Source organism: Alosa pseudoharengus, unplaced genomic scaffold (genome assembly GCF_046254945.1).
Source record: "Alosa pseudoharengus isolate Yale_2024_CS ecotype anadromous, Long Island Sound unplaced genomic scaffold, YU_APseudo_1.1 YU_APseudo_1.1_scf_19, whole genome shotgun sequence".
Classification (NCBI taxonomy): Eukaryota; Metazoa; Chordata; class Actinopteri; order Clupeiformes; family Clupeidae; genus Alosa; species Alosa pseudoharengus.
In genome coordinates this window covers 34,119,426-34,138,745 of record NW_027468657.1, presented here as the reverse complement: position 1 = coordinate 34,138,745, position 19,320 = coordinate 34,119,426, and the positions used below count along the sequence as shown (strand labels likewise).

The window sequence follows — 19,320 nt, the reverse complement described above, 5'->3', positions numbered from 1 at the left end:
GAGAGAATAGCGAGTAAAATATTTTGCCATATCTGACTTTAAAGTAATATTGCTTTTGCTGTTGGACCCATTCCAGGGTGAAAAGAGTAAAATGCATTCCATTCAGCATTGGGTCAAAACAAGCTCAACTTAGCTGAGTAGGATTTAGTTTCTGTGACCACTTCCACATGCCATGGCAAAATCCTCTCCTAGTTCTCTCAGCTCATTGAACATTTTTAATCCCTGTGTGATCAGACTGGAATGTGGGCTCTCATCATGGTGGGTCTGGTCGTGATCTATGTTGCCTAAATGGTATCTATCTATCTATCTATCTATCTATCTATCAGTATATGTATCTGTCTGAATGTCTATCTATTTATCTGTGGGAATTTTCTTATACCACAGATACATAGAGAGTTGGTCAGGCAGTGGTTACTCAATCCAGAACAAGGTTATTTACACTGATCCGCACCCTGATCTCTAATTAGCTTAGGGAAACAGTATGTGTGTGTTTAAGTATATCCTAGGTGAAGAGAGGGTGTGGCCCCAGATATGTGATATTACATTGCAATATAGACATCACTGTTCAATGCAATGCAAACTTGATTGTTTGAAATGTTTCTAGTGATGCAGTGAGACTTTGACCTGGCCTGTCTGGAAATGTACTTCAACTATCCCTCAGCCAGATACAGCAACCTTTCTATTTATGGTTATGGTTATGGGACTTTGCAGACGCCTTTGTCCAAAGTGACACACAAATACAAAAAACTACATAATATTTAAAATATAACAGGGAACAGAACTAGTATTTGAATACTTACAGTAATGCGAGACTTAAATACAGTTGTGCTCATAAGTTTACATACCCTGTACATATAGCCTACATGCTAAAGTTGACTAAAAAGAGGAATAAAAAAAAATATTATTTTGGAAATTGATCTTCAATGCCTTAATTAACAAAATGAGGAAAAATCCAACCTTTGAATTATATTAGTGAATGATTAATGTATTGTAAATAAATAAACGTTCATCCTCAAAAAACAAACAAACAAACAAAAAAAAGAGTGGCCATAAGTATACATTCCACTATGTTAAATTCTCATAGAAGCAGGCAGATTTTATATTTTTAAAGCCCTGTTATTTCATGGATTCAGGATATGCATCCTGATAGGCAGTTGGATAAAATAGCCCCAAATCATCACATACCCTTCACCATACCTAGAGATGGAATGGTTTTATTTCAGTTAGCCTAATTGCTGGTTTGATTTGCATTAAGAGATTATTTTTGGAAAATTCCTCATGCCAATCGTGACTTCTGATGGGGTTCCGTAAACTACATGCTTTTAGTTAACTAGTTTAATTTATTGTCCCCGTGAGGAAATTCGGATGACAAAGGTAGGTATAGTAGGCTATGCGTAACCTCTCAACATCCTACTGCGAACTTTTGCAACTCCCCACTTTCTACTCCACTCCACCCCCATGCCAACGTCGAAACCATCCCAAGAGATTTCATTCATTCGAAAGCATTAACATGCTGCGCACGCGATTGTTGAGACGCATGAGGCACACATGAACGAAAGGAAGAGAGAAACAATAAATGCAAGGTGCACTTTTTTACACAGGGGATTTACACAGGTTGACGAGCCTCACGAGCCTAATTTCCGACTGGAGTAGCCTAGTCTACTCTCTATCAACCTCCAAGGTAAGTGGTAGCCTAATGGGGTTATTGCAGTTCACCGAATTATTTTAGTGCATGCTACCAAATGACATACAGGGAAATATTGAATGGTGCTATCATTGTGATCTCCCAGAATCAAATAGCCTATAACCGTTTTTTTGTTAGTGACGGGTGGGGGGCTATCGGCGAATAGCCTATATAATGGGGGGAATCGTTAGAAACACATTAGGACGTTACCCCCTGGCCCCTAGGTATTTAATTAAGAGGGCTAGGCTCAATATTCTTCAGATTTAAACAGTTTAACTTAGCCTACAGCTGAGATGCATGTTTGTCAACCTGTTTTATTCGATGCGACTTTAGGCTACTTGCTGAGATTTTACACCCCTTAGCCATTCCATACCGATACTATTCAAGCAAGTGTGGTCTTGCCAACCTACAAGATCGTTTCTTGTAGGATAATGGGAGCACACAATGCTTTTTTATGTTCTGGGTTACCAAAACAGATAGATGACTATGTAAGGACTTAATAGAGCTAGGGGTTTGAAAATAACCATTTTAGATGAGATCCACGATTTGCTTTTTGGGTTTTGCTCAGGTAGGCTATGCTACAGGTGTCAATGGATCAAAGAGTTCAATAGCTTACACAAACATGAACAGGTGCCTTTTATCGTCTGGTCCATACAGCAGAATGTATATCACATGGTGTCTATTTTTAGTCCAGGGTTGCAAATGACAATGACAAATTCACAGTTTTTTGTTTCAAGGTTGGCCCACATGAAAATAAAACATTTATAAAGGTATGAGAGCTTGACTATTTGTTCGGAATTTTTTCTTCTGTTGAGTGTTTAGTTATTATATGTTTTATTTGGCAAAGTCACAGTTGTGGGAGAGGTCAATATTAATCCACCAAAACAAATAAAAGAAGACAAATCACATGCACCACAGCCAGCAAAGAATGCTCTTTGCACTTAGAATATTCATAAAGCTGTTATTGTTGTTATGTCTTACTTTTTAGTAGCCTAGAAATCTAGACGCACCCTAGAGAAGGCAAATTAATTTGCTCAGCCTGTACGTCTAGTATCAAACCATAGGGATTTCTATTGGCTGACGCCGTGGACGTCATCCAATCACAGCGCTCTATTTTGTTAGAGAGTCTTAAGGCGGGCTTAACAGGATAACGACAGTCCTGTGACGGTGAACAACAAGGAAGGTTATAGCCAGGCTATGGCGAACGAAGAACGGTTGTTTGAATTGGCGTTGGCGTCAACTTTGGAGAAGCTTTTCTTTGAAAGTTGAGCAACACAATGCACTTAAGTCATTCCTTTCGAAGAAGGATGTATTTGTCGTTTTTCCGACAGGATACGGATATGGTCGTAGCACTGGCCTATTGCATGCCTAGGCTGTTTGAAAGACAATTCTCTGCCCGTCCCTTGGATTAAGCGAGGTGAATGGTTCGATTCCAGACTATACATTTCAATGATATAGGATGGCCCGCCAGGCTAACTTTTTAGACCTCTTTGCAGAAAAGTTTTGTGGAATTAAATGCATGTTTTTGGCCATCTGAATATCTCAGTTGTGTCAATTCAAAGATCATATCAGTTCTCTAAGTATGAAGCAAACATCTATTGTTATATTTGTCATGTGTGACCAGGTGTGTCTGATATGGGTGCTGCCAGCCACAGCATGCTATCCATCAGTTGTGTACTTAAAGGGCAACAGAAAACGGATTTTAAAATAGTAAACACTTGTAAGGAGTTTTGGTCAAAAACTTGTGAGTAAACAAAACTGTGCAAAGGCCAAAATCCAAGTTGGCACTGATAAAATGTGCTTGCATCTTAACTGTGCATCTGTACACATGCAGTCAAAAGTCATTTGGATGTCTGGATATGTGTGATACAAAAGCTAAATCCAGCTAGTTAAGGAGCATGCATGGCCATTATTCTTCCATTTTGTCTGTTGAGTAAAAGGGAACACAGTAAAGAGACCTATATCAACAGGTTTTCTTAAATGCACCCTCAACTCTGCCTTCCTGTCCCAGTATTTTGGTCGAGTGTTTACAGCAACACCGCGCAGGGTTGCCACTTTTTGATGTATGTTTTTATGTTTATATTTTATACAACTTTTTGTGTGATTCTGTCATTTTGATTGTATATGGTCCTGTAAAGGACAGATAAACACATACAGACCATTCTTATAGCCATCCAGGATATATGCATATGGGTTCTGTGGTATGTGACATACTGTGAAACCTAGGGCTGGGACAACGCGTCGACGTAATCGATGACGTCGACGCAAAAAATACGTCGACGCAAAATATGCGCGTCGATTCGTCAAGCATAACGTGTGCTGCTGAATATTTTTATCAAAACCGGCCAGCACACATTGATGTTGTACTATTTAAATTAAAGATAAGATAAAATAACTTCATTGAGCTGCACTTTTTACTCACACAGTCTTTCCTCGCCCCGCCCGCTCTCTCTCGTAACGAGCCGCTGCTCCTCCTCTGCATGTGCATTTAACAAGATATTCACGATTGTTGAAGGATTGTTGTTGCCACATAGAAGCACTGCATAGAACACAGTGGGCTAAATTGCTATTAAATCAGCTTAGCATCATGACCATGCAGCGCAAATTTGTTCAAAACTGCTGCATTAAAGTTAAAGTAAACTCTGCTAAGGTCTTATCACAACATAGTACATTGAGGAGACTAAGCTAAGTTAAGTTACAGTATGCAATCAAGCAGTATCTCAAAGCTAATGTTAGAATACTTTTTGGATGTCAAGTTTAGCATGCTTACTTACAGCTGCTTGTATTTCGTTACTCATGCAGGGCTCATTTTATTGACTGAATGTTTGCAAAATCCCGATGTAAATGGAAAGGTGTTTTCCAAGACTCAAAAGTGCTTGTCCCAAGGAAGTATGAACCGTTATTTGAACTAACTACGTTATGAATTGCATAAACACATCAGCAGCCTTTTAACTGTGTTAATGTTAAAGGAACACGCCACATGAACATGCAACATGCTGATGTGGTACATGAAAATGTAGCTAAAAATGTGGAGAATGCAATGCAATCAAGCATTTTGGACGATATTGTCACAAGCTGGCAGAATAGGCAACAGGCCGATGTGCGTTTTATTTGGAGACTGTTTTGCGCGACAGAGACTGAGTTTGCTGCTGATATTCTGGGGATAGGCCTAGCCAATGTACGACTTTTGCCTTTTAATATATTTGCTGCATTAGATCAGTCTTTCTAGAACAGGCAAGGGCTTTCTAGCCTCACGTCAGCAGCGCTGCATCACCCATATAGCCTAGCCTACATTAAAACAACCAGCGGATGGCGGGTGCAGCTTTGAAAATTGGTCAACAAACTTTAGTGCTGATGGATGGCTGATGGATGATAAGTTTTGCTATGCAGTTATGGTTGAAATAATAGCCCATCAGCGCATCTCTAGTGTGTGTGCCTCTCTCGCTCAGAGGGGAGGGAGAGGCTGAGGGTCGATCCAGCATGGATTCTAAACTCTGTGGTGGATAGGATCTACAATTAGGTGTTAATAATATTACCACGCTAGGTCGAAGTACTCCCAAGTGCTATTGCGCCACACATTGTAGTTCTCATGTTTATTCGCTTGGAAAATCGTCACGTTTCATGTTGTGTGCCCTAACATTTTTCATCAACTACTCGTGCAACTGTATTTAAGTAGGTAAAACGTGGAGGTGTTTGAATACTGCTATGTTCCTCTCTGTACGGCCACGGCAGAGCCCGCTAGCATAGCAACATGCTAACACATTCGCGCCGGGCGACAGAGCGTTTGAGTGCACCTACCGACGCGGGAGAGGTACGACTCAACTCGTGAAAGTTACGGTAAGAACATATATCACTACTGATTTTGGGTGGCGTGTTCCTTTAATTGCAAGACGTCTTAAAGTGACAGGCACTCAATTAGACCTATACACTACTGAACTTTATTGAATGCTACCTCTGACTAAGAATGCATTACTTTGCACTAGTCTTTTATTTTGGAATCGTAAGAGCAATAAACATATATTGCAATGTTAAAGAATTCATGTTTAATTCATTCAGATATGTAAATAAACATGTATAAGTTGCTATTAGCCAATTAATGAGGAGATAATCGATAATCGAATCGAATCGAAATCGAATCGGACTGAAAAAATGAATCGTTAGATTAATCGATGCATCGAAAAAATAATCGCTAGATTAATCGTTTAAAAAATAATCGTTTATCCCAGCCCTAGTGAAACCCTGTGAAAACCCTCAAGAAAACCTGTTGCAGTAAGATCTCACCAATTATTTTGCCAAACAATCAGTTAGCATGGAAGCAAGCTTTTATTAGTGCCAGTGGTGCTGTTGTTAGATGTTGTTAAATGTTGAATGAGAGCATTTACGTTGTGTTTTCAATTGAAATTGATTTAAATAGTAAAGTATAGGCTATTTAAATTTCAGGAAGATTTCAGGAAATTTCAGTCAGTTGTGATCTCTTATTATGTCCTCACGTACTTAAGCAAAGATTATTTTTTAACAATATGTACCACACTGTGCAAATTCAGCCAGCTACTTAATTGTTTAATGATTTTTTGCACTTTACTGCAGGACATCAGATTTAGCACTGTATATTTTAAGCAAGGACATAGTGTGCGTTAATACATTTACATATTGGCAGTTGATAGATCATATAGCCATTATGACTCACACCCTCAGGGCCAAGTCATGCTCTGACTTTTTCTCAAAAGTTTTTCCTTAAGTGAAAGCCACATGCTTTTCCTGTTCCATGTTAATGTTTTTTCTCCAAGTGCAGGGGCTGTCTGTTATGACATTGTGGTTTTAAGTAACCTGCTTAGACAAGCCTTTCTGTGAGTTGCTGATATATAGTGTGAAACGGAGGCCACTTTCCCACTGGAATAGATACACGTGTGTCTTGAACATTTAGGATTATGTTTCACTCCTAATTTGTAAAAAGAGCAAACTTGTACGAACATTTACTTGGCTTAAAAAAATAAATCCCATGAAAGGTTATCAGTTCACAGGAAGTTTGTATAAACTTCTGTACTGTTCAGATTTCTGGATGAGGAAGCATTAAAGAGGAAGCATTGCTTGTTTAATAAATCAATGCACAACTTGGCAAGGACTCCCTGAAAGCACTACAGACTTAATGTAGCTCAGTGGTCAACATAGTGGTCACAGAAACAGTGTACCTTGTAAATCTTCATGTTATACCTTTACTGTATGTCAGCGTTGATGAAAAGTCTGCTTAACAAGTGAATATGAGAGGACATTTGGAGTCTCAGTGGTATGTTTGTGAATAGCCGAGACCCCATGTCCCCCTCATGACATCTGAGACCAGAGCTAAAGATCTAAGGGATCTCATCTCACTCTATACCATTATACACACCATTGTGAAGCTGTCAGGAAGGACAGATGAAGTGGCCTCTTCCCACAGCTTGACCTACAGTCTGACCTGTACTTCCCGCTATCCCCAAGAGACCGAAGATGTACCTTTACAGAATTAACAAGGCCTGCAGACACTTCTATAAAAGTTTTTCATTCAGCACTAATGGTTTAACTCTTTCCCTTTTTCATTCAGCACTAATGTGTTAACTCTTTCCCTTTTCACTCTATTCCTTTTCCCATCACCGTTTTTTCCTCCCACACTTTACAGGTTTAGAACGGTGACTCAACCAACCGCAAGTTTCACTCTCAGCCCACAACATTGGCGGAAGAGCCGCATATCCATCTACACCTCCAGACTACTGCACAGGCTGAGTGCTGATTGGGTCTGGCCTATCGAGGGATGTCAGGGAGGTGTGCTGCTTTGGCCATCTGCTCCAGAGGCATTTACAGTTGCTACTGGAAGCACTCAAGTGAAAGGAAGCGAAGAGTGAGTAGTTTGTCAATGTTTAATCTCAGCATCAGCCATAGCCATAGATCTAAACCAATGATGTGCAATGACCCTCTAAACACCTGATAAAAACATTAGGAGGAAGAGTCTAGGTTCACATGCCGTGGGCGGTGGTAGTGTAGTGGTTAAGGAGCTGGGCTAGCGTGCAGTAGCCTGAAAGTTGTCGGTTCAATTCCCAGCTTCCACCGTTGTGCCCTTGAGCAAGGCACTTAACCCCAAGTTGCTCCGGGGACAATGTGATCCCTTGTAATATAGCTGACATATGTAAGTCACTTTGGTCAAGAAGTGTCTGCTAAATGTAATGTAATGTAATGTAAATGCCTACTGATATACAGGAATTGGACCTCATGTCTGAAATGCTCCAAACCAAGCATGCTGTCATAGAGAAACATAGAAAAAGTATCACTAGAGTGTGATAAAAGCATAATTTCTGTAACTGATATAACATTTCAACGATATCCCTATGGTCAGAGTTTTAATCAGCTCTGAACTGAAGAAATAAAACTTGAGAGAAATGAGATGATGTGAGAACTGAGACATAATGGATGTCTGATTGCAAGAGATTCAAATCTTATCCCTTTCACAAGTATTTTCACTGTAATTATGACTATGAAAACTCTCTCTGAATGATTGCTAACTATATCACTCCTCTCACTTCATCACAGAATGAGGCTACTGTTTGGAGAACAATAGTAATTTAGACCCATTGAAAAAGTATGTTAATTAGATGCTTGCTTATTGGAGCAGAGCAGCACTGAAGTGAGTGTGGCAGGCCTAATTGGAAACTGTAGCTTTGAAGAACCTCTTGCTAGCTCCTAGCCAGGTTCCCAGAGTGAAGGGTGTGTTGTGTTTTTTATGGGCTGACTGCTGGCAGCAGTGATTGAGATCATGGAAATGACCTGAGGATCAAGAATTCCGAAGAAAACTCAGCATGGCATGACTGGAGCAGCCCCTCCCTCCCTCTCCCTTCTTTTTCTTAAATGTTGCCTTTCCTCTTTCTTTCCCAGGAATAATAATATGGTATCAGAATATATGTGCTTTAATGTGCCCTGTTAAATTTTCATTTTCGTCTGGTGATACAATGGGGTTTGCCAGGCTGTCATGAACAGTTCCTCAATGCTCATTCTCGGTGACTCCTGACATAAATAGAATTGACCTGTTCTGACCTGTGCGTTTCTTTGAGAGACAGCTGATCTTGGGGGGAAGGTGCAAGTGAGTATCAGGTTATATTGTTACTACACCACTCAGTGAGACTCTCTGTTATTCTCTGACAGTGTGCCTGCTGTTGGTTCTCTTTTGTTGGCCTGGCTACCCTGCTCACCTTGGCCTGGCTGTTCATTTGGATGGCCCTATACAACTCCCGTGATGACATGAACACGTAAGATAAGGTCCTCACTATATGCACATACCTGCCAGACGTCTCACTGTGGACTGAGTTCATAATGGAGTTGACGTTATTCAGCATTGCATTGTAGTCATGGAGGTGGCCGTTTTTCAGGAGGCCCTGTACTGTTGGTTGCTTAAAAAAAGTTCCACTTAATTGCATTGCCTCTACCATATTGAGACAATTCTAGAACTAAAACTTCCTAGTTTTGTATAGTTAGTTCATAAAAGATTTTCTTCAATACCTCTAAACTGTTATGCTGTTCAGTGTTCATTGGAATGGATGCATATAAGTAACACTGAAACTGAACATGTTTAGAAGTAATCAACAGATTCACACTGTTCCTTTCAGGAAGACATTTGAGAAAATGAAGGAGTGGATAAACTGGTTTATGGTGATAGTCATCATATCTGCTGTGCTTGCCATTTATTGTCTCCTTCTGCTGGTGAGAATACTATTATTATTAGAATAATATTAGATTATTATTCTTATTATTAAATAAGTAGTAGTAGTAGTAGTAGCAGTACTAGTACTAGTAGCTGTTATCGTAGTTACATGAAATTGCCACTTGTCAATTTGCTATAAAGATTACTTGTGTTTTCCTTGCAGTTATTTGCATTTTTCCAATATGCCTTAAATGAACCCTTGGACTTGCACTGTGTGCATAAGGTATGATGAATCCCAATCTTTGATCCTCTTTGTGCCTTTCCTCATTTTAGTAGACTGGATTCTGTGTAGATTGTGTGGGCCTTTGGGTGGTTCTTGTTGAAAGGGAGAGAAAGGCCCACTGCTTCTCAGTATCATTCAAGTGTTGTTATTCTAAGAATGCTGTACATGCTGTGTGTTTGGACCCCTTCCCTCAGTGTGTTTACATTTGGTTCCACGCAGGTGTTTCTGTCTGTAGGTCTTCTAATAGTCTCGGCTGGGGTCGTGGCGATCAGCCGGGAGTGGAAAAATGAGTGGCCCACTGTCCCAGTGTTTCTTCAGGTATGCCAGAAAAGACCTGAGACCCAGAAAGGGTGGTCACTTAGCCTAGACATTGACCCTGAACTTGTGGTCAAGTAAACCTGTGTTGGTTAACTGAGGGTTGGATTCATTCTCAGTGACAGTAATGCTTTTGGTGTTGACATAGCCTACCTATGAGAAGACTTTTTCTGCCTTCTGCATTTGAGCAATATTAGGGTAAGTGTTGCTTTTTCCAGCCTATGTTTTCGGTGGTAACCCATTGTCAGTCAATAGTGAAAGTAACTGCATATAACTGTCTTGTTGTTGACTGACACCTTGGTGAAGTTAGTTTCACTTTGCCAATGAGTTCAAATAATAGACCTGCTTGAAGGCTATGCTAGGTTTTAGTAAAGCATGGTTTAAGAATGACTATTCCATACGGTCTCGCAAGCAGCCTCCTTCAAATGCGCCGTTGAATACCAAAATACCGATGCATTTATTTGACATATCGTGCTTTGCGCTGTTAAAGAGAATGACAGATGTCATTCTCATTGGTTTAAATGATGTTACGCCCCAAACACACCCATATGACTGATTAAAAAACCTAGGAACACCTTGTTGCGCCATGCGCTCCACGTTTGATAATGAAACCCCTCCCAATGTGAACTGGACATCCTACTAAATTTGAATAGACTTTTGACGAGTGATGATGCACTAGAATGTCATGATAGGGCCCTAAAGGCATTAATGTCAATGGCAACCTTTGACAATCTGACATGCAGAGGATAACTAGCACTCACCCAATGCATAACTGGTGCTCCTGTGGCAAAAAAGGCTGCATAGTGTTCTGTCACTCACTGGTACGCTTACATACAGCATCTTTGAGCTCATCATTGCAAGAAGCGCAGGTAGAGATTTCAGTTTAAGAAGAATTTTGTATAGCACATTTCATATGACAAGCACAGATGAATACAGATGTTCGCGCTGGTTAGAAGGAGTTCTCTAGTTGCCTTTCATGTGTTATTGAGAGTGACTTGTGGCTTTTCTGTGGTCTGTAATGGTGTGTGTGTGTTCCGCGGTGTGTTCTGCTGTCTGTGATTGTGTGTGTGTTCCTGTGGTGCTGGACCAGGCCACGGCCCCCTTTCTCCAGCTGGGCGCTGTGCTGGCGTTGACCCTGCTCAGCGGGCTGGTGTTCAAGACTTACTACAGAGCTCGGAGGAGTGGTCAGTATGCATGATTCAACTCTTAATGTGCTCACACCCACTGTGATGTGTAATACTGCAAATAGATTGGCCTGCAAACACCTGCCAACCTGTGAAGATTGGGCAGGTAAAGATTGGGCAGGTGTTTTGCAATAAAAAAAAGACACGCCACCTCTGTCATGACTTGCCCAAACCAACAGTGTCTATGCTGTAGCCTTGTACACTGTATTGCATTGGAAATGGGACTACAGGTGTTTTGTCTGTGAGTAATCAAGATATATATTTTGGCTCTCACGCTGCCTGTTTGTCTCTAGCATCCAGGGTCTTCATCACGCTGGCCTGGGCAGTCATCTCCCTTGTGGTGTTCCTCTGCCCTCTCCTCATCCATGACTTTTCACCCTGTGTGCTGGAGAAGCTTCCCCCTAAACCGGCTTTGGTTGGACACCGGGGTGCACCAATGGTCAGCAGACGTGCAGAAAAAACTGGGCTTTTATGTGTTTATAACAGGTTATGTTTTGAGCACCAGCGCCTTCTCTGCAGCAAGGCAGGCCGGGTGTCTGACTCTTCCTCTTCTGTTTGTTTCAATAGTTTGTGTCACATAGCACCTGCGGGCGCTATGTGGAAACGTTTCATGCGGGTGGGGAGGTTTGTGTGGTTTGTACTGAGACCATACCTGTGGTTTTTCATGATTGCAATTTGGCAGGTTAATGGAATTCCAAGAATGTATTGCCCCCGATTAAGAGGTTTCGACTGTGGCATGAACTCATAGTCCCATATTAAATCACATAAAAACACAGTAAACTACAGGCATGCTTATATTAAGCATTGATCATTTATATCTCCATGTGTTATTATCATTAATACGCTGTAATTTCTGTTTGTAACAAAGTTATAGGGGAGAAAATATGTTAGGGTGCTTGCGGCGTTCTGGAAAATTTGGAATTATGAATGACAAATTACTGGAAAGTTTTGAAAATTTGGGTAAAAGTCTCACAAAAGTTTTGCTCAATAATACATGCATAAACAAGTTGACAATGCACAAACATATCAGGTGAAAATCCAAGGCAGAAATCTTAAACAAAATGTCAGATTAGAATTAGAAAAAGTAGTGGTCTTAAAGAAAAAAATAATGTAGAATTGTTTTGGGCATTTTTGCCCGAATTGTTTCTGCATCAGTCAAGCCTTCTGGACAGGTGACTGAAATGTCTTCACCCTCCATGTCTGAACTTGTCTTGTGCTGTCTGGGGACTTGATCAGTCTGAACATGTACAGTATCAACTCATGGAAAGACCCTGTATGCTATGATTCTGTACCACCATTGCACAAGCTTTCTGTCAACTATTATAGCCTTTCAGGTAGAACATTTAGTAAAAGTCTCAGATATTTACTTTTAGGATGTAACTAAGCATGTAGAATCCTGCAACAAGCAGCACTAGTAGCCCTTTATTGCCATTATGTAATTAATATATTATACTACAAATATGGATTTGTAAATGATGCCATTAATGTTCCTTGTTGAGCCGTTTTAGCTGCCTCAGTTTGTCTGCTTGATCCTTGTTCAGTTGGCCCCTGAGAACACCATGATGTCGTTCAGACGGAGTCTGGAGTGCAATGTGACTGCATTTGAGACAGACGTGTTGCTCAGGTACAGAGCCATCTAGCATTCGGGGAATAGTGGTCTCAAACGTACATGCATTTGAACAAAGTTGCTATCATAGCCACAGTGTGTGCTTGGTATTGACTTGTCACCATGTTGATAACTCTCCTGTCTTTTATTTTCCCTTCTTAGCAAAGATGGTCATCCCTTCCTGATGCATGACAACGCCTCACTTAGGAGGACAACCGATGTAGAAAAGATATTTCCACAACGCAAGGACAACAGCTCAAATAGCTTTACCTGGAATGAGATACGACGTTTGAATGCAGGACAAGGTTTTTTGGATGTGAGTGTAGAGTCTGTCATGTTAATGCACCTGTCATGAGTTACTGTGCGGGGGGGAATAATTCCTCATTGTCTTGCTTTGTGCTGGAGTTGTTAAACTGGTTTACAGGTTGTTTTTATAATACAGAGCTGTACTTTCATAAATTGTGTGCAAAGTGACAACTGGATATACAAGTGAAATCCTGCACAACTGTTGCAATTCTTAGTTGCAGACGGATCCACTGCAAAGGACTCCTTCTCTGTCTGACACAGAGTGGTCAAATGTCAGAAATCAGAGTGTGCCATCTCTTCATGAACTTCTAGACTTGGCCAAAGAACACAATGTCTCAATCATCTTTGACCTCAAAAATGAAAGACTGAACAATAGTGATGCAAACTACACAGTGCAGACCATCCTGGCATCAGGCATTGCGCACAACCTGGTGAGCTTCGAATTTTTCCTATGTTTTCATCCAGCCATTTTGGTCATAGGAAGAGACACCTGTATTCTGCCTGTATTGACTTGGTGTGTCGCCTTCAGATCTGGTGGCTTCCACCTGTACACAGAGCAGATGTTAAGAGAATGGCTCCTGGCTTCCGCCAGGTCTACGGCAGTCTACCTGCCTTGAGAAATGACAACGGAAGTCATCTGAATGTGAAATACAACAAACTAAGTACAAAAGAAATGAGGTGAGTCTCAAAAGATTCTGTGCCTGTAACACCACTGAATTACATCAGCTCCAACTTTTGTAACTGACCTAAGCACAGACATATGATGGGGACACATTATGTAGGACAGATGAGGACACATGAGTAGGACAGATGATGAGCAAATTATAACACTATTGTAACACTGTTTCTGAGGAGTTGCAGTTAACAGTCGCTAATGGCACAACTTATTTGTCTGCCTGTGTGTACATGTTTGTGTGTGTGTGTGTGTGGGTTTAAGAGAGCTGCGGAACAAGAATGTGTCAGTGAACCTGTGGGTGGTGAATCAGCGGTGGCTGTTCTCCCTCGTGTGGTGTTCCGGAGCCAGCTCTGTTACCACCAACGCCTGCCACATTTTTAAAGACATGGCCCAGCCAGATTGGATGCTAGTGAGTTACATACACACCTCCACTTTTCTCAAGGATCCCTCTATGTGTCCCAAGAAGTTCTGTGTGCTCATGTGTTGTTTTTCATAGGAGCCAAAGCTATATATGATGATCTGGATTTCTGCTGACCTGGTGTCGTTGCTTATGATGTTTGGGTTGTTTCTCCTTCAAAGGTTTGTTGGCCTATTTCAAAAGAACGCTGTAAAAACGGGAAAAGAGGGGTTGTCTAGATCACTAAGATCACAGATCACACATATTTTGCCAAAGCAATGTATTTATCCAACAGAATAATATAAGATGAAAGTAACTTCTGAACCAAACAATTTTGTACATAGCCCCACCCCCCATAGGAGATATAGACTGGAAATCTATCATAATAATACTGTTAATAATTAGTACTATTGTGCACATGCCATTATAAAGCAGTTGATGCTTTCAACCCTTCAAGCCCTTTCTGATGACTTCACAAATATAAAGCAGATCATTCTAACTACAAATGCAATTTCATTGTAGCATTCAATGTTTCATTGCGCTACTCTATATGGTTAGGCTATTGCTTACATGAGAAAAAAAATCCATTAAAACAGTAATAACAAATAAAAACATAAAAGGGCAATAGTGAAATAATAGTTTAAAAGGTAAAGATCATAATAATAAAAAAAATACAAAAAAATAAAGAATGATTAAAAAGACAAAATAAAAGACACAAGGTAGAATAATTTTCCAGGCAGATTCAGAATTTGTAACTAGCAGAAGCAGAAAGCAGTTTGGTCTTAAGATTTAAAACTGGCTACAGTTGGGGCCTTTTTAATGTCATCCGAAAGTTGGTTCCACAGCTGAGGCGCATTTCGGTCTACACATATTTCGGCCTAGCCTCGTGAGACCATCCTGATCTCGCGAGCTTCAGGGTTTCACTCGCAGATCAGTCTGGATACTTTCCGTTAAAGAAAATTTGGAGCAGTTCACCAAATGAACGTCCAATCAGCGTTGGCTTTGAGGCGGGTTGAGGTGTGACGCAACGAACAACATGACGGCATCCACAGAGATGAGCATAGCTATCGCGCAAGTTTTATTCAAATTAGAAAGTATTCCTGGGTAAACTGTGAAGCTATGAGTCTCAGCCATGCAGCTGGGAGGAATGAACGACACAGACATCCTCCACGGCTGATTCCAGTTCATAATGGAGGAATATACTATCTTCAGAAGTGTAGGGCCTACCGTGAAAACTTGATGGGAATTGTCGTTGATTAGGTTCATAAATGGTAAGTTAAAACATCTTAACGTTTGTCACGTTACCTAACTTAATTGTATGTTAAACGGCATTAGAAGAATAGGCCTACTTTGTTCATCTAATTGGTTGATTTGGCCCGTCGATAACCAACAAAGGTGGTGATAGACAGATGGTTTATCCAATCAGCTAACCAGTATGTCCGCCCCTTCCCAAAAGTTCTTCAATGAAAAGTTCCCAGATGGATATGCGGAGCAAATCCATCTGGCGGAGTCAGGTTAATTTCGGCCTACACACATTTTTATCAAATCATGTAATTGTTTGAATGTTAGCAAAAAACAACGGGCTACTTTGGCATGGGCCTAGGCTAATATATGCATAAACTAGATGTGCCACAAAGCGGTACAAAATACGACCGCCGCTCAGTCCTGCACATTCTCTCCACAAAAATAAATCACGTTTGTCAATTTGTCTCCTACTCCATCCCCTGCTTTTGCAACTTTTGTGTATGTAAATGAGTGTGTGCATAGTGTGTTTGTTTTTGTGTATGTGTGCTTCTCTGTGTGTGTGTGTTCACTTGTGAGTGTGTATGTGGGGTAATGGGGTATGCGTGTGTGTGTGTTTATCTGTGTGTGTCTGCGTGTGTCTGCGTGTGCCTGCATGTGTGTGTGTGAGTGTAGGTGTGTTTATGTGTGTGTGTTTATGTATGTGTGCCTGTGTGTGTGTGTGTGCAATGCATGTGTACTGTGTGTGTGTGTGCCTGTGTATTTATGTGTGTGTGTGTGGGTGTGTTTATGTGTGTGTGCGTGCCTGTGTGTATGTGTGTGGGTGTGTTTATGTGTGTGTGCGTGCCTGTGTGTGTGTGTGCATGCCTGTGTGTGTGTGTGCCTGTTTCTTTATGCGTGTGTGTGTTTATGTGTGTGTGTGCGTGTGTTTGTTTGTGTGTGCATGCGTGTGTGCCCTACATGATCCGAATACCACGAAACTTGGCATTCTGAGGGTGTCATAATGATCGTACAATTCATATTTTGTGCTGTTTTGAACCTGTCAGCCAAAGATACCTGCGATATATGTACAGGTACAGCACATCATTTTTGCCTTTTCATTTTTAACTAGGTGGCACTACACCTCAAATGAGCGGGTATGGGATGTGTAGATATGGTCCCTGGAGACTAACTAGTAAAATAGTAGAACATTACTGAATTAGGTACCAACAGTGTAACCTGCAGTGACAACAAGATGATGCACATAATTTATACCGATGCTAATAATTGTTTACAATGTTTTGAAATGTGCCTTAAAGGGGAAATTCAAACATATAATATGCACCAGTCCAGCAACTATTAACGCAACATGAGAAGTATACAGTACCGGTGAAAAGTTTGGGGTCACTTAGAAATGTCCATTCCACTCCATTAGAGACACAGACAATACCAGCTGAGATCAGTTGCATTGTTTTTTTTAATCAGGGCAGTAGTTTTCAGATTACATTATGTGCTTACATAATTGCAGAAGGGTTCTCCAATGTTTTCTCAGTTAGCCTTTTAAAATCATATCAGATTAGTAAACAGAATGTGCCTTTGGAACATTGGAAGAATGGTTGCTGATAATGGACAATGTATATTGCATTAAAGATCAGCCTTTTCTTTCTACAACAGTCGAGAACCCTTTTGCATTATATATTTTTAATGAATTAGCATTACTTTGCTTTCACTTTGAGGTGATTTTTGTAAATTATTGTAAAAAAGCCCAATTAGACACACCGTCATAACCAGTGAAATGTCCTGTCTCTTCAGAAGTCCTGAAATTTTGCACTACATTTATGTAAATACAGAAAATCTACCTCTAGGGAAGTACTAGGCCTCACAGCACCATGCTAGCAAAGCCTGCATACGGCAATAAAACCCAACTTCTACTCAGTTTCTGATTTGAGGCCCCTTTATCCAGGCCTCTAAATGCATGATTAGTTTTTTATAAAAAAATGTTATATCGAGAGATTTACAATGATTTTATAATTCTGAAGGTACAATAAATAGACTTTACATTTATTAGTTTGCATGCTTCAGTTTTCAGTTTGCATGCTTCAGCTTTCAGTTTCAGATATTCATTACACCTGTAGGTTTTACACCCAGAAAAATGGCAAAAAAATTCATTAAAAATACTTGAAATAACACACAAGAAACATAAAATTCCTCTTGAACACCTTCATAGCAGACAATTAAGAACTTTTGAAGTACAGAATTTCAGGCAGAAGCACAGATAGGTTAAATAAACACAGGGCATTATCTTAATCATGTCACATGTCAAAGATATTGGGGTTAGTAAAAGCCTCTAAATGCAGTTACATGCAGTATCCGGTTGCACATGTTAGAGTACTGTGATGGTGCAGTTTTATAAAATAAAACTGTAACGTATTTCAGTCTTGCAATCATACATGGACATGGTCTGAGAATGAATGGCAGTGTTAGTTAAATAATATTGTTTTATCTGCTTGTGCTGTGAAAAGGTGCTGTCTCAGACATGCTAAAGGTAGGTGCCTAGCTACAATAATCAATCAAATAAGTTTTGAACTAAAAAACAAAAAATGTCAGTCCTTCTCGTCAGCTTAAATTCAATATCCATAATATAATCAAGTGTAACTTGATTTTTCAATCATTCATGAAAGCTTTATTTCACTTTTCACTTCTTATTCTTCTTATCATTGATGTTGATCATTTGCTGAATATGTATATTAACAAATTAAAGTGCATATTGCTGGTTTCCTAGTGGATCAGTAGTCCAATCACACAATCATAGTAGCTAATCAGTGTTGGAGGGGAAGAAGTCTAACGGGCCTGTATCTTTGTCACTGCAGGCAAAAGAGGGCCAAAAAGAGAGCAAGGCGACAGATTTTCGGCGTGGAACCAGAGAGAACTATCCCCCTTCTTACCATCTGAGTAATTAAAGCATTAATACTTTCCTGTAGTTTCACCAGCCTTGTGTCCACTTCTCTCCACCATGCGCCTGAGGGAGGGAGTGGGTGCTTGAGATGTTAGCAACACTGTGACCCCAGGGGACCCCCAAAAGTGTGTGTGTGTGTGTGTGTGTGCACGTGTTGTATGTGTGTGTGCGTGTGCATGTGTGTGGCTCACATGAAAATATTTACTTTTTAAATGAAAAGGACCAATTACTGTGTTGTAAGAATATTCATGGAAATAATATTCATGAACTTTTTCACTGCACTGTTTATAAATATTAAATACAGGGTATCACAGTGATACTTTTGATATGCATTGGATGTATTTAGTATTAGCATGGGTTACAGTGAAACGGACAAAAATAGGTCTGTTGTCAAATACCATAGTTAATTGAGAGACCAGCGACAGTGATTGAAACAATAGGATGCTAATATGTTGGTTTTTAATTATGTCATAATTATATGAACTAAGTCTTTAAAGTGGGATATGAATCAATATACCTTTTAAACTGTAGCATTTTGGTGTATGATGTAAGATGTGTTGGATTTGGGTGCAGTATTCTGCTTTTTTAATAAAATTTTAAAATACATTTTAACATCATTGTATACTGTTGTCTTTGTAATGTAATGTGTAATGTGCCATAGGCCTACTCCACAAGTGATGTCTTGCAGTGTTACTCAGAATTGGCACTGGAACTGTTTTGCACTCACTGACAGTGTAGTATAGTGAGACAAAGATAAAACCTACGAGTGTTAGATGTGTCGGTCAAATAATTGAAATTAAATACTTTATACTTTATTACATGAGCCATGAGCCATTTGTTGTTGGGTTTTTTTTCTCAGAAAGGTAGGCCTATACATGTTAATTTAAAATGTTCATAGTTCCACTTCCACTAGTCTCCTTAGCTAGTGAGCATAAATCAATCTAAATAAGTAAGTCAAATCTATTATAGGCCTAAACTATACAGGAAACGATGTGATGTCAGTGTTTCATACAGGCTTCATCATGGTGA

The 19,320-nt window shown here is 40.1% G+C and overlaps 1 protein-coding gene across 3 annotated transcripts; it reads left to right on the top strand.

The window, feature by feature from the left end:
- Positions 1-1,488: 1,488 nt before the first annotated feature.
- gdpd2 (glycerophosphodiester phosphodiesterase domain containing 2) lies at positions 1,489-18,903 on the top strand. Of its 3 annotated transcripts, none has more exons than XM_076292529.1 (15): positions 1,489-1,681; positions 7,338-7,556; positions 8,852-8,955; positions 9,313-9,406; positions 9,571-9,630; positions 9,850-9,948; positions 11,036-11,129; positions 11,423-11,568; positions 12,671-12,753; positions 12,898-13,051; positions 13,263-13,472; positions 13,571-13,719; positions 13,979-14,126; positions 14,214-14,296; positions 18,206-18,903. In XM_076292529.1, the coding sequence occupies exons 2-15, from the start codon at positions 7,470-7,472 to the stop codon at positions 18,285-18,287; spliced, it is 1,593 nt and encodes a 530-aa protein (XP_076148644.1). In that variant the 5' UTR covers positions 1,489-1,681; positions 7,338-7,469; the 3' UTR covers positions 18,288-18,903. The 3 variants fall into 3 exon arrangements, with proteins under 3 accessions (XP_076148644.1, XP_076148642.1, XP_076148643.1); XM_076292527.1 differs by having other exon boundaries at positions 13,257-13,472; XM_076292528.1 differs by lacking the exon at positions 1,489-1,681 and adding an exon at positions 2,740-3,101 and having other exon boundaries at positions 13,257-13,472.
- The last annotated feature ends 417 nt before the right edge of the window (positions 18,904-19,320 follow it).

Coding starts and splice junctions, on each gene's coding strand:
- gdpd2 (XM_076292527.1), top strand. CDS start 7,470: ATGTCAGGGAGGTGTGCTGCTTTGGCCATCTGCTCCAGAGGCATTTAC. Junction 11,130..11,422: donor CTACAGAGCTCGGAGGAGTG/GTCAGTATGCAT, acceptor GTTTGTCTCTAG/CATCCAGGGTCTTCATCACG. Junction 12,754..12,897: donor GAGACAGACGTGTTGCTCAG/GTACAGAGCCAT, acceptor TTCCCTTCTTAG/CAAAGATGGTCATCCCTTCC.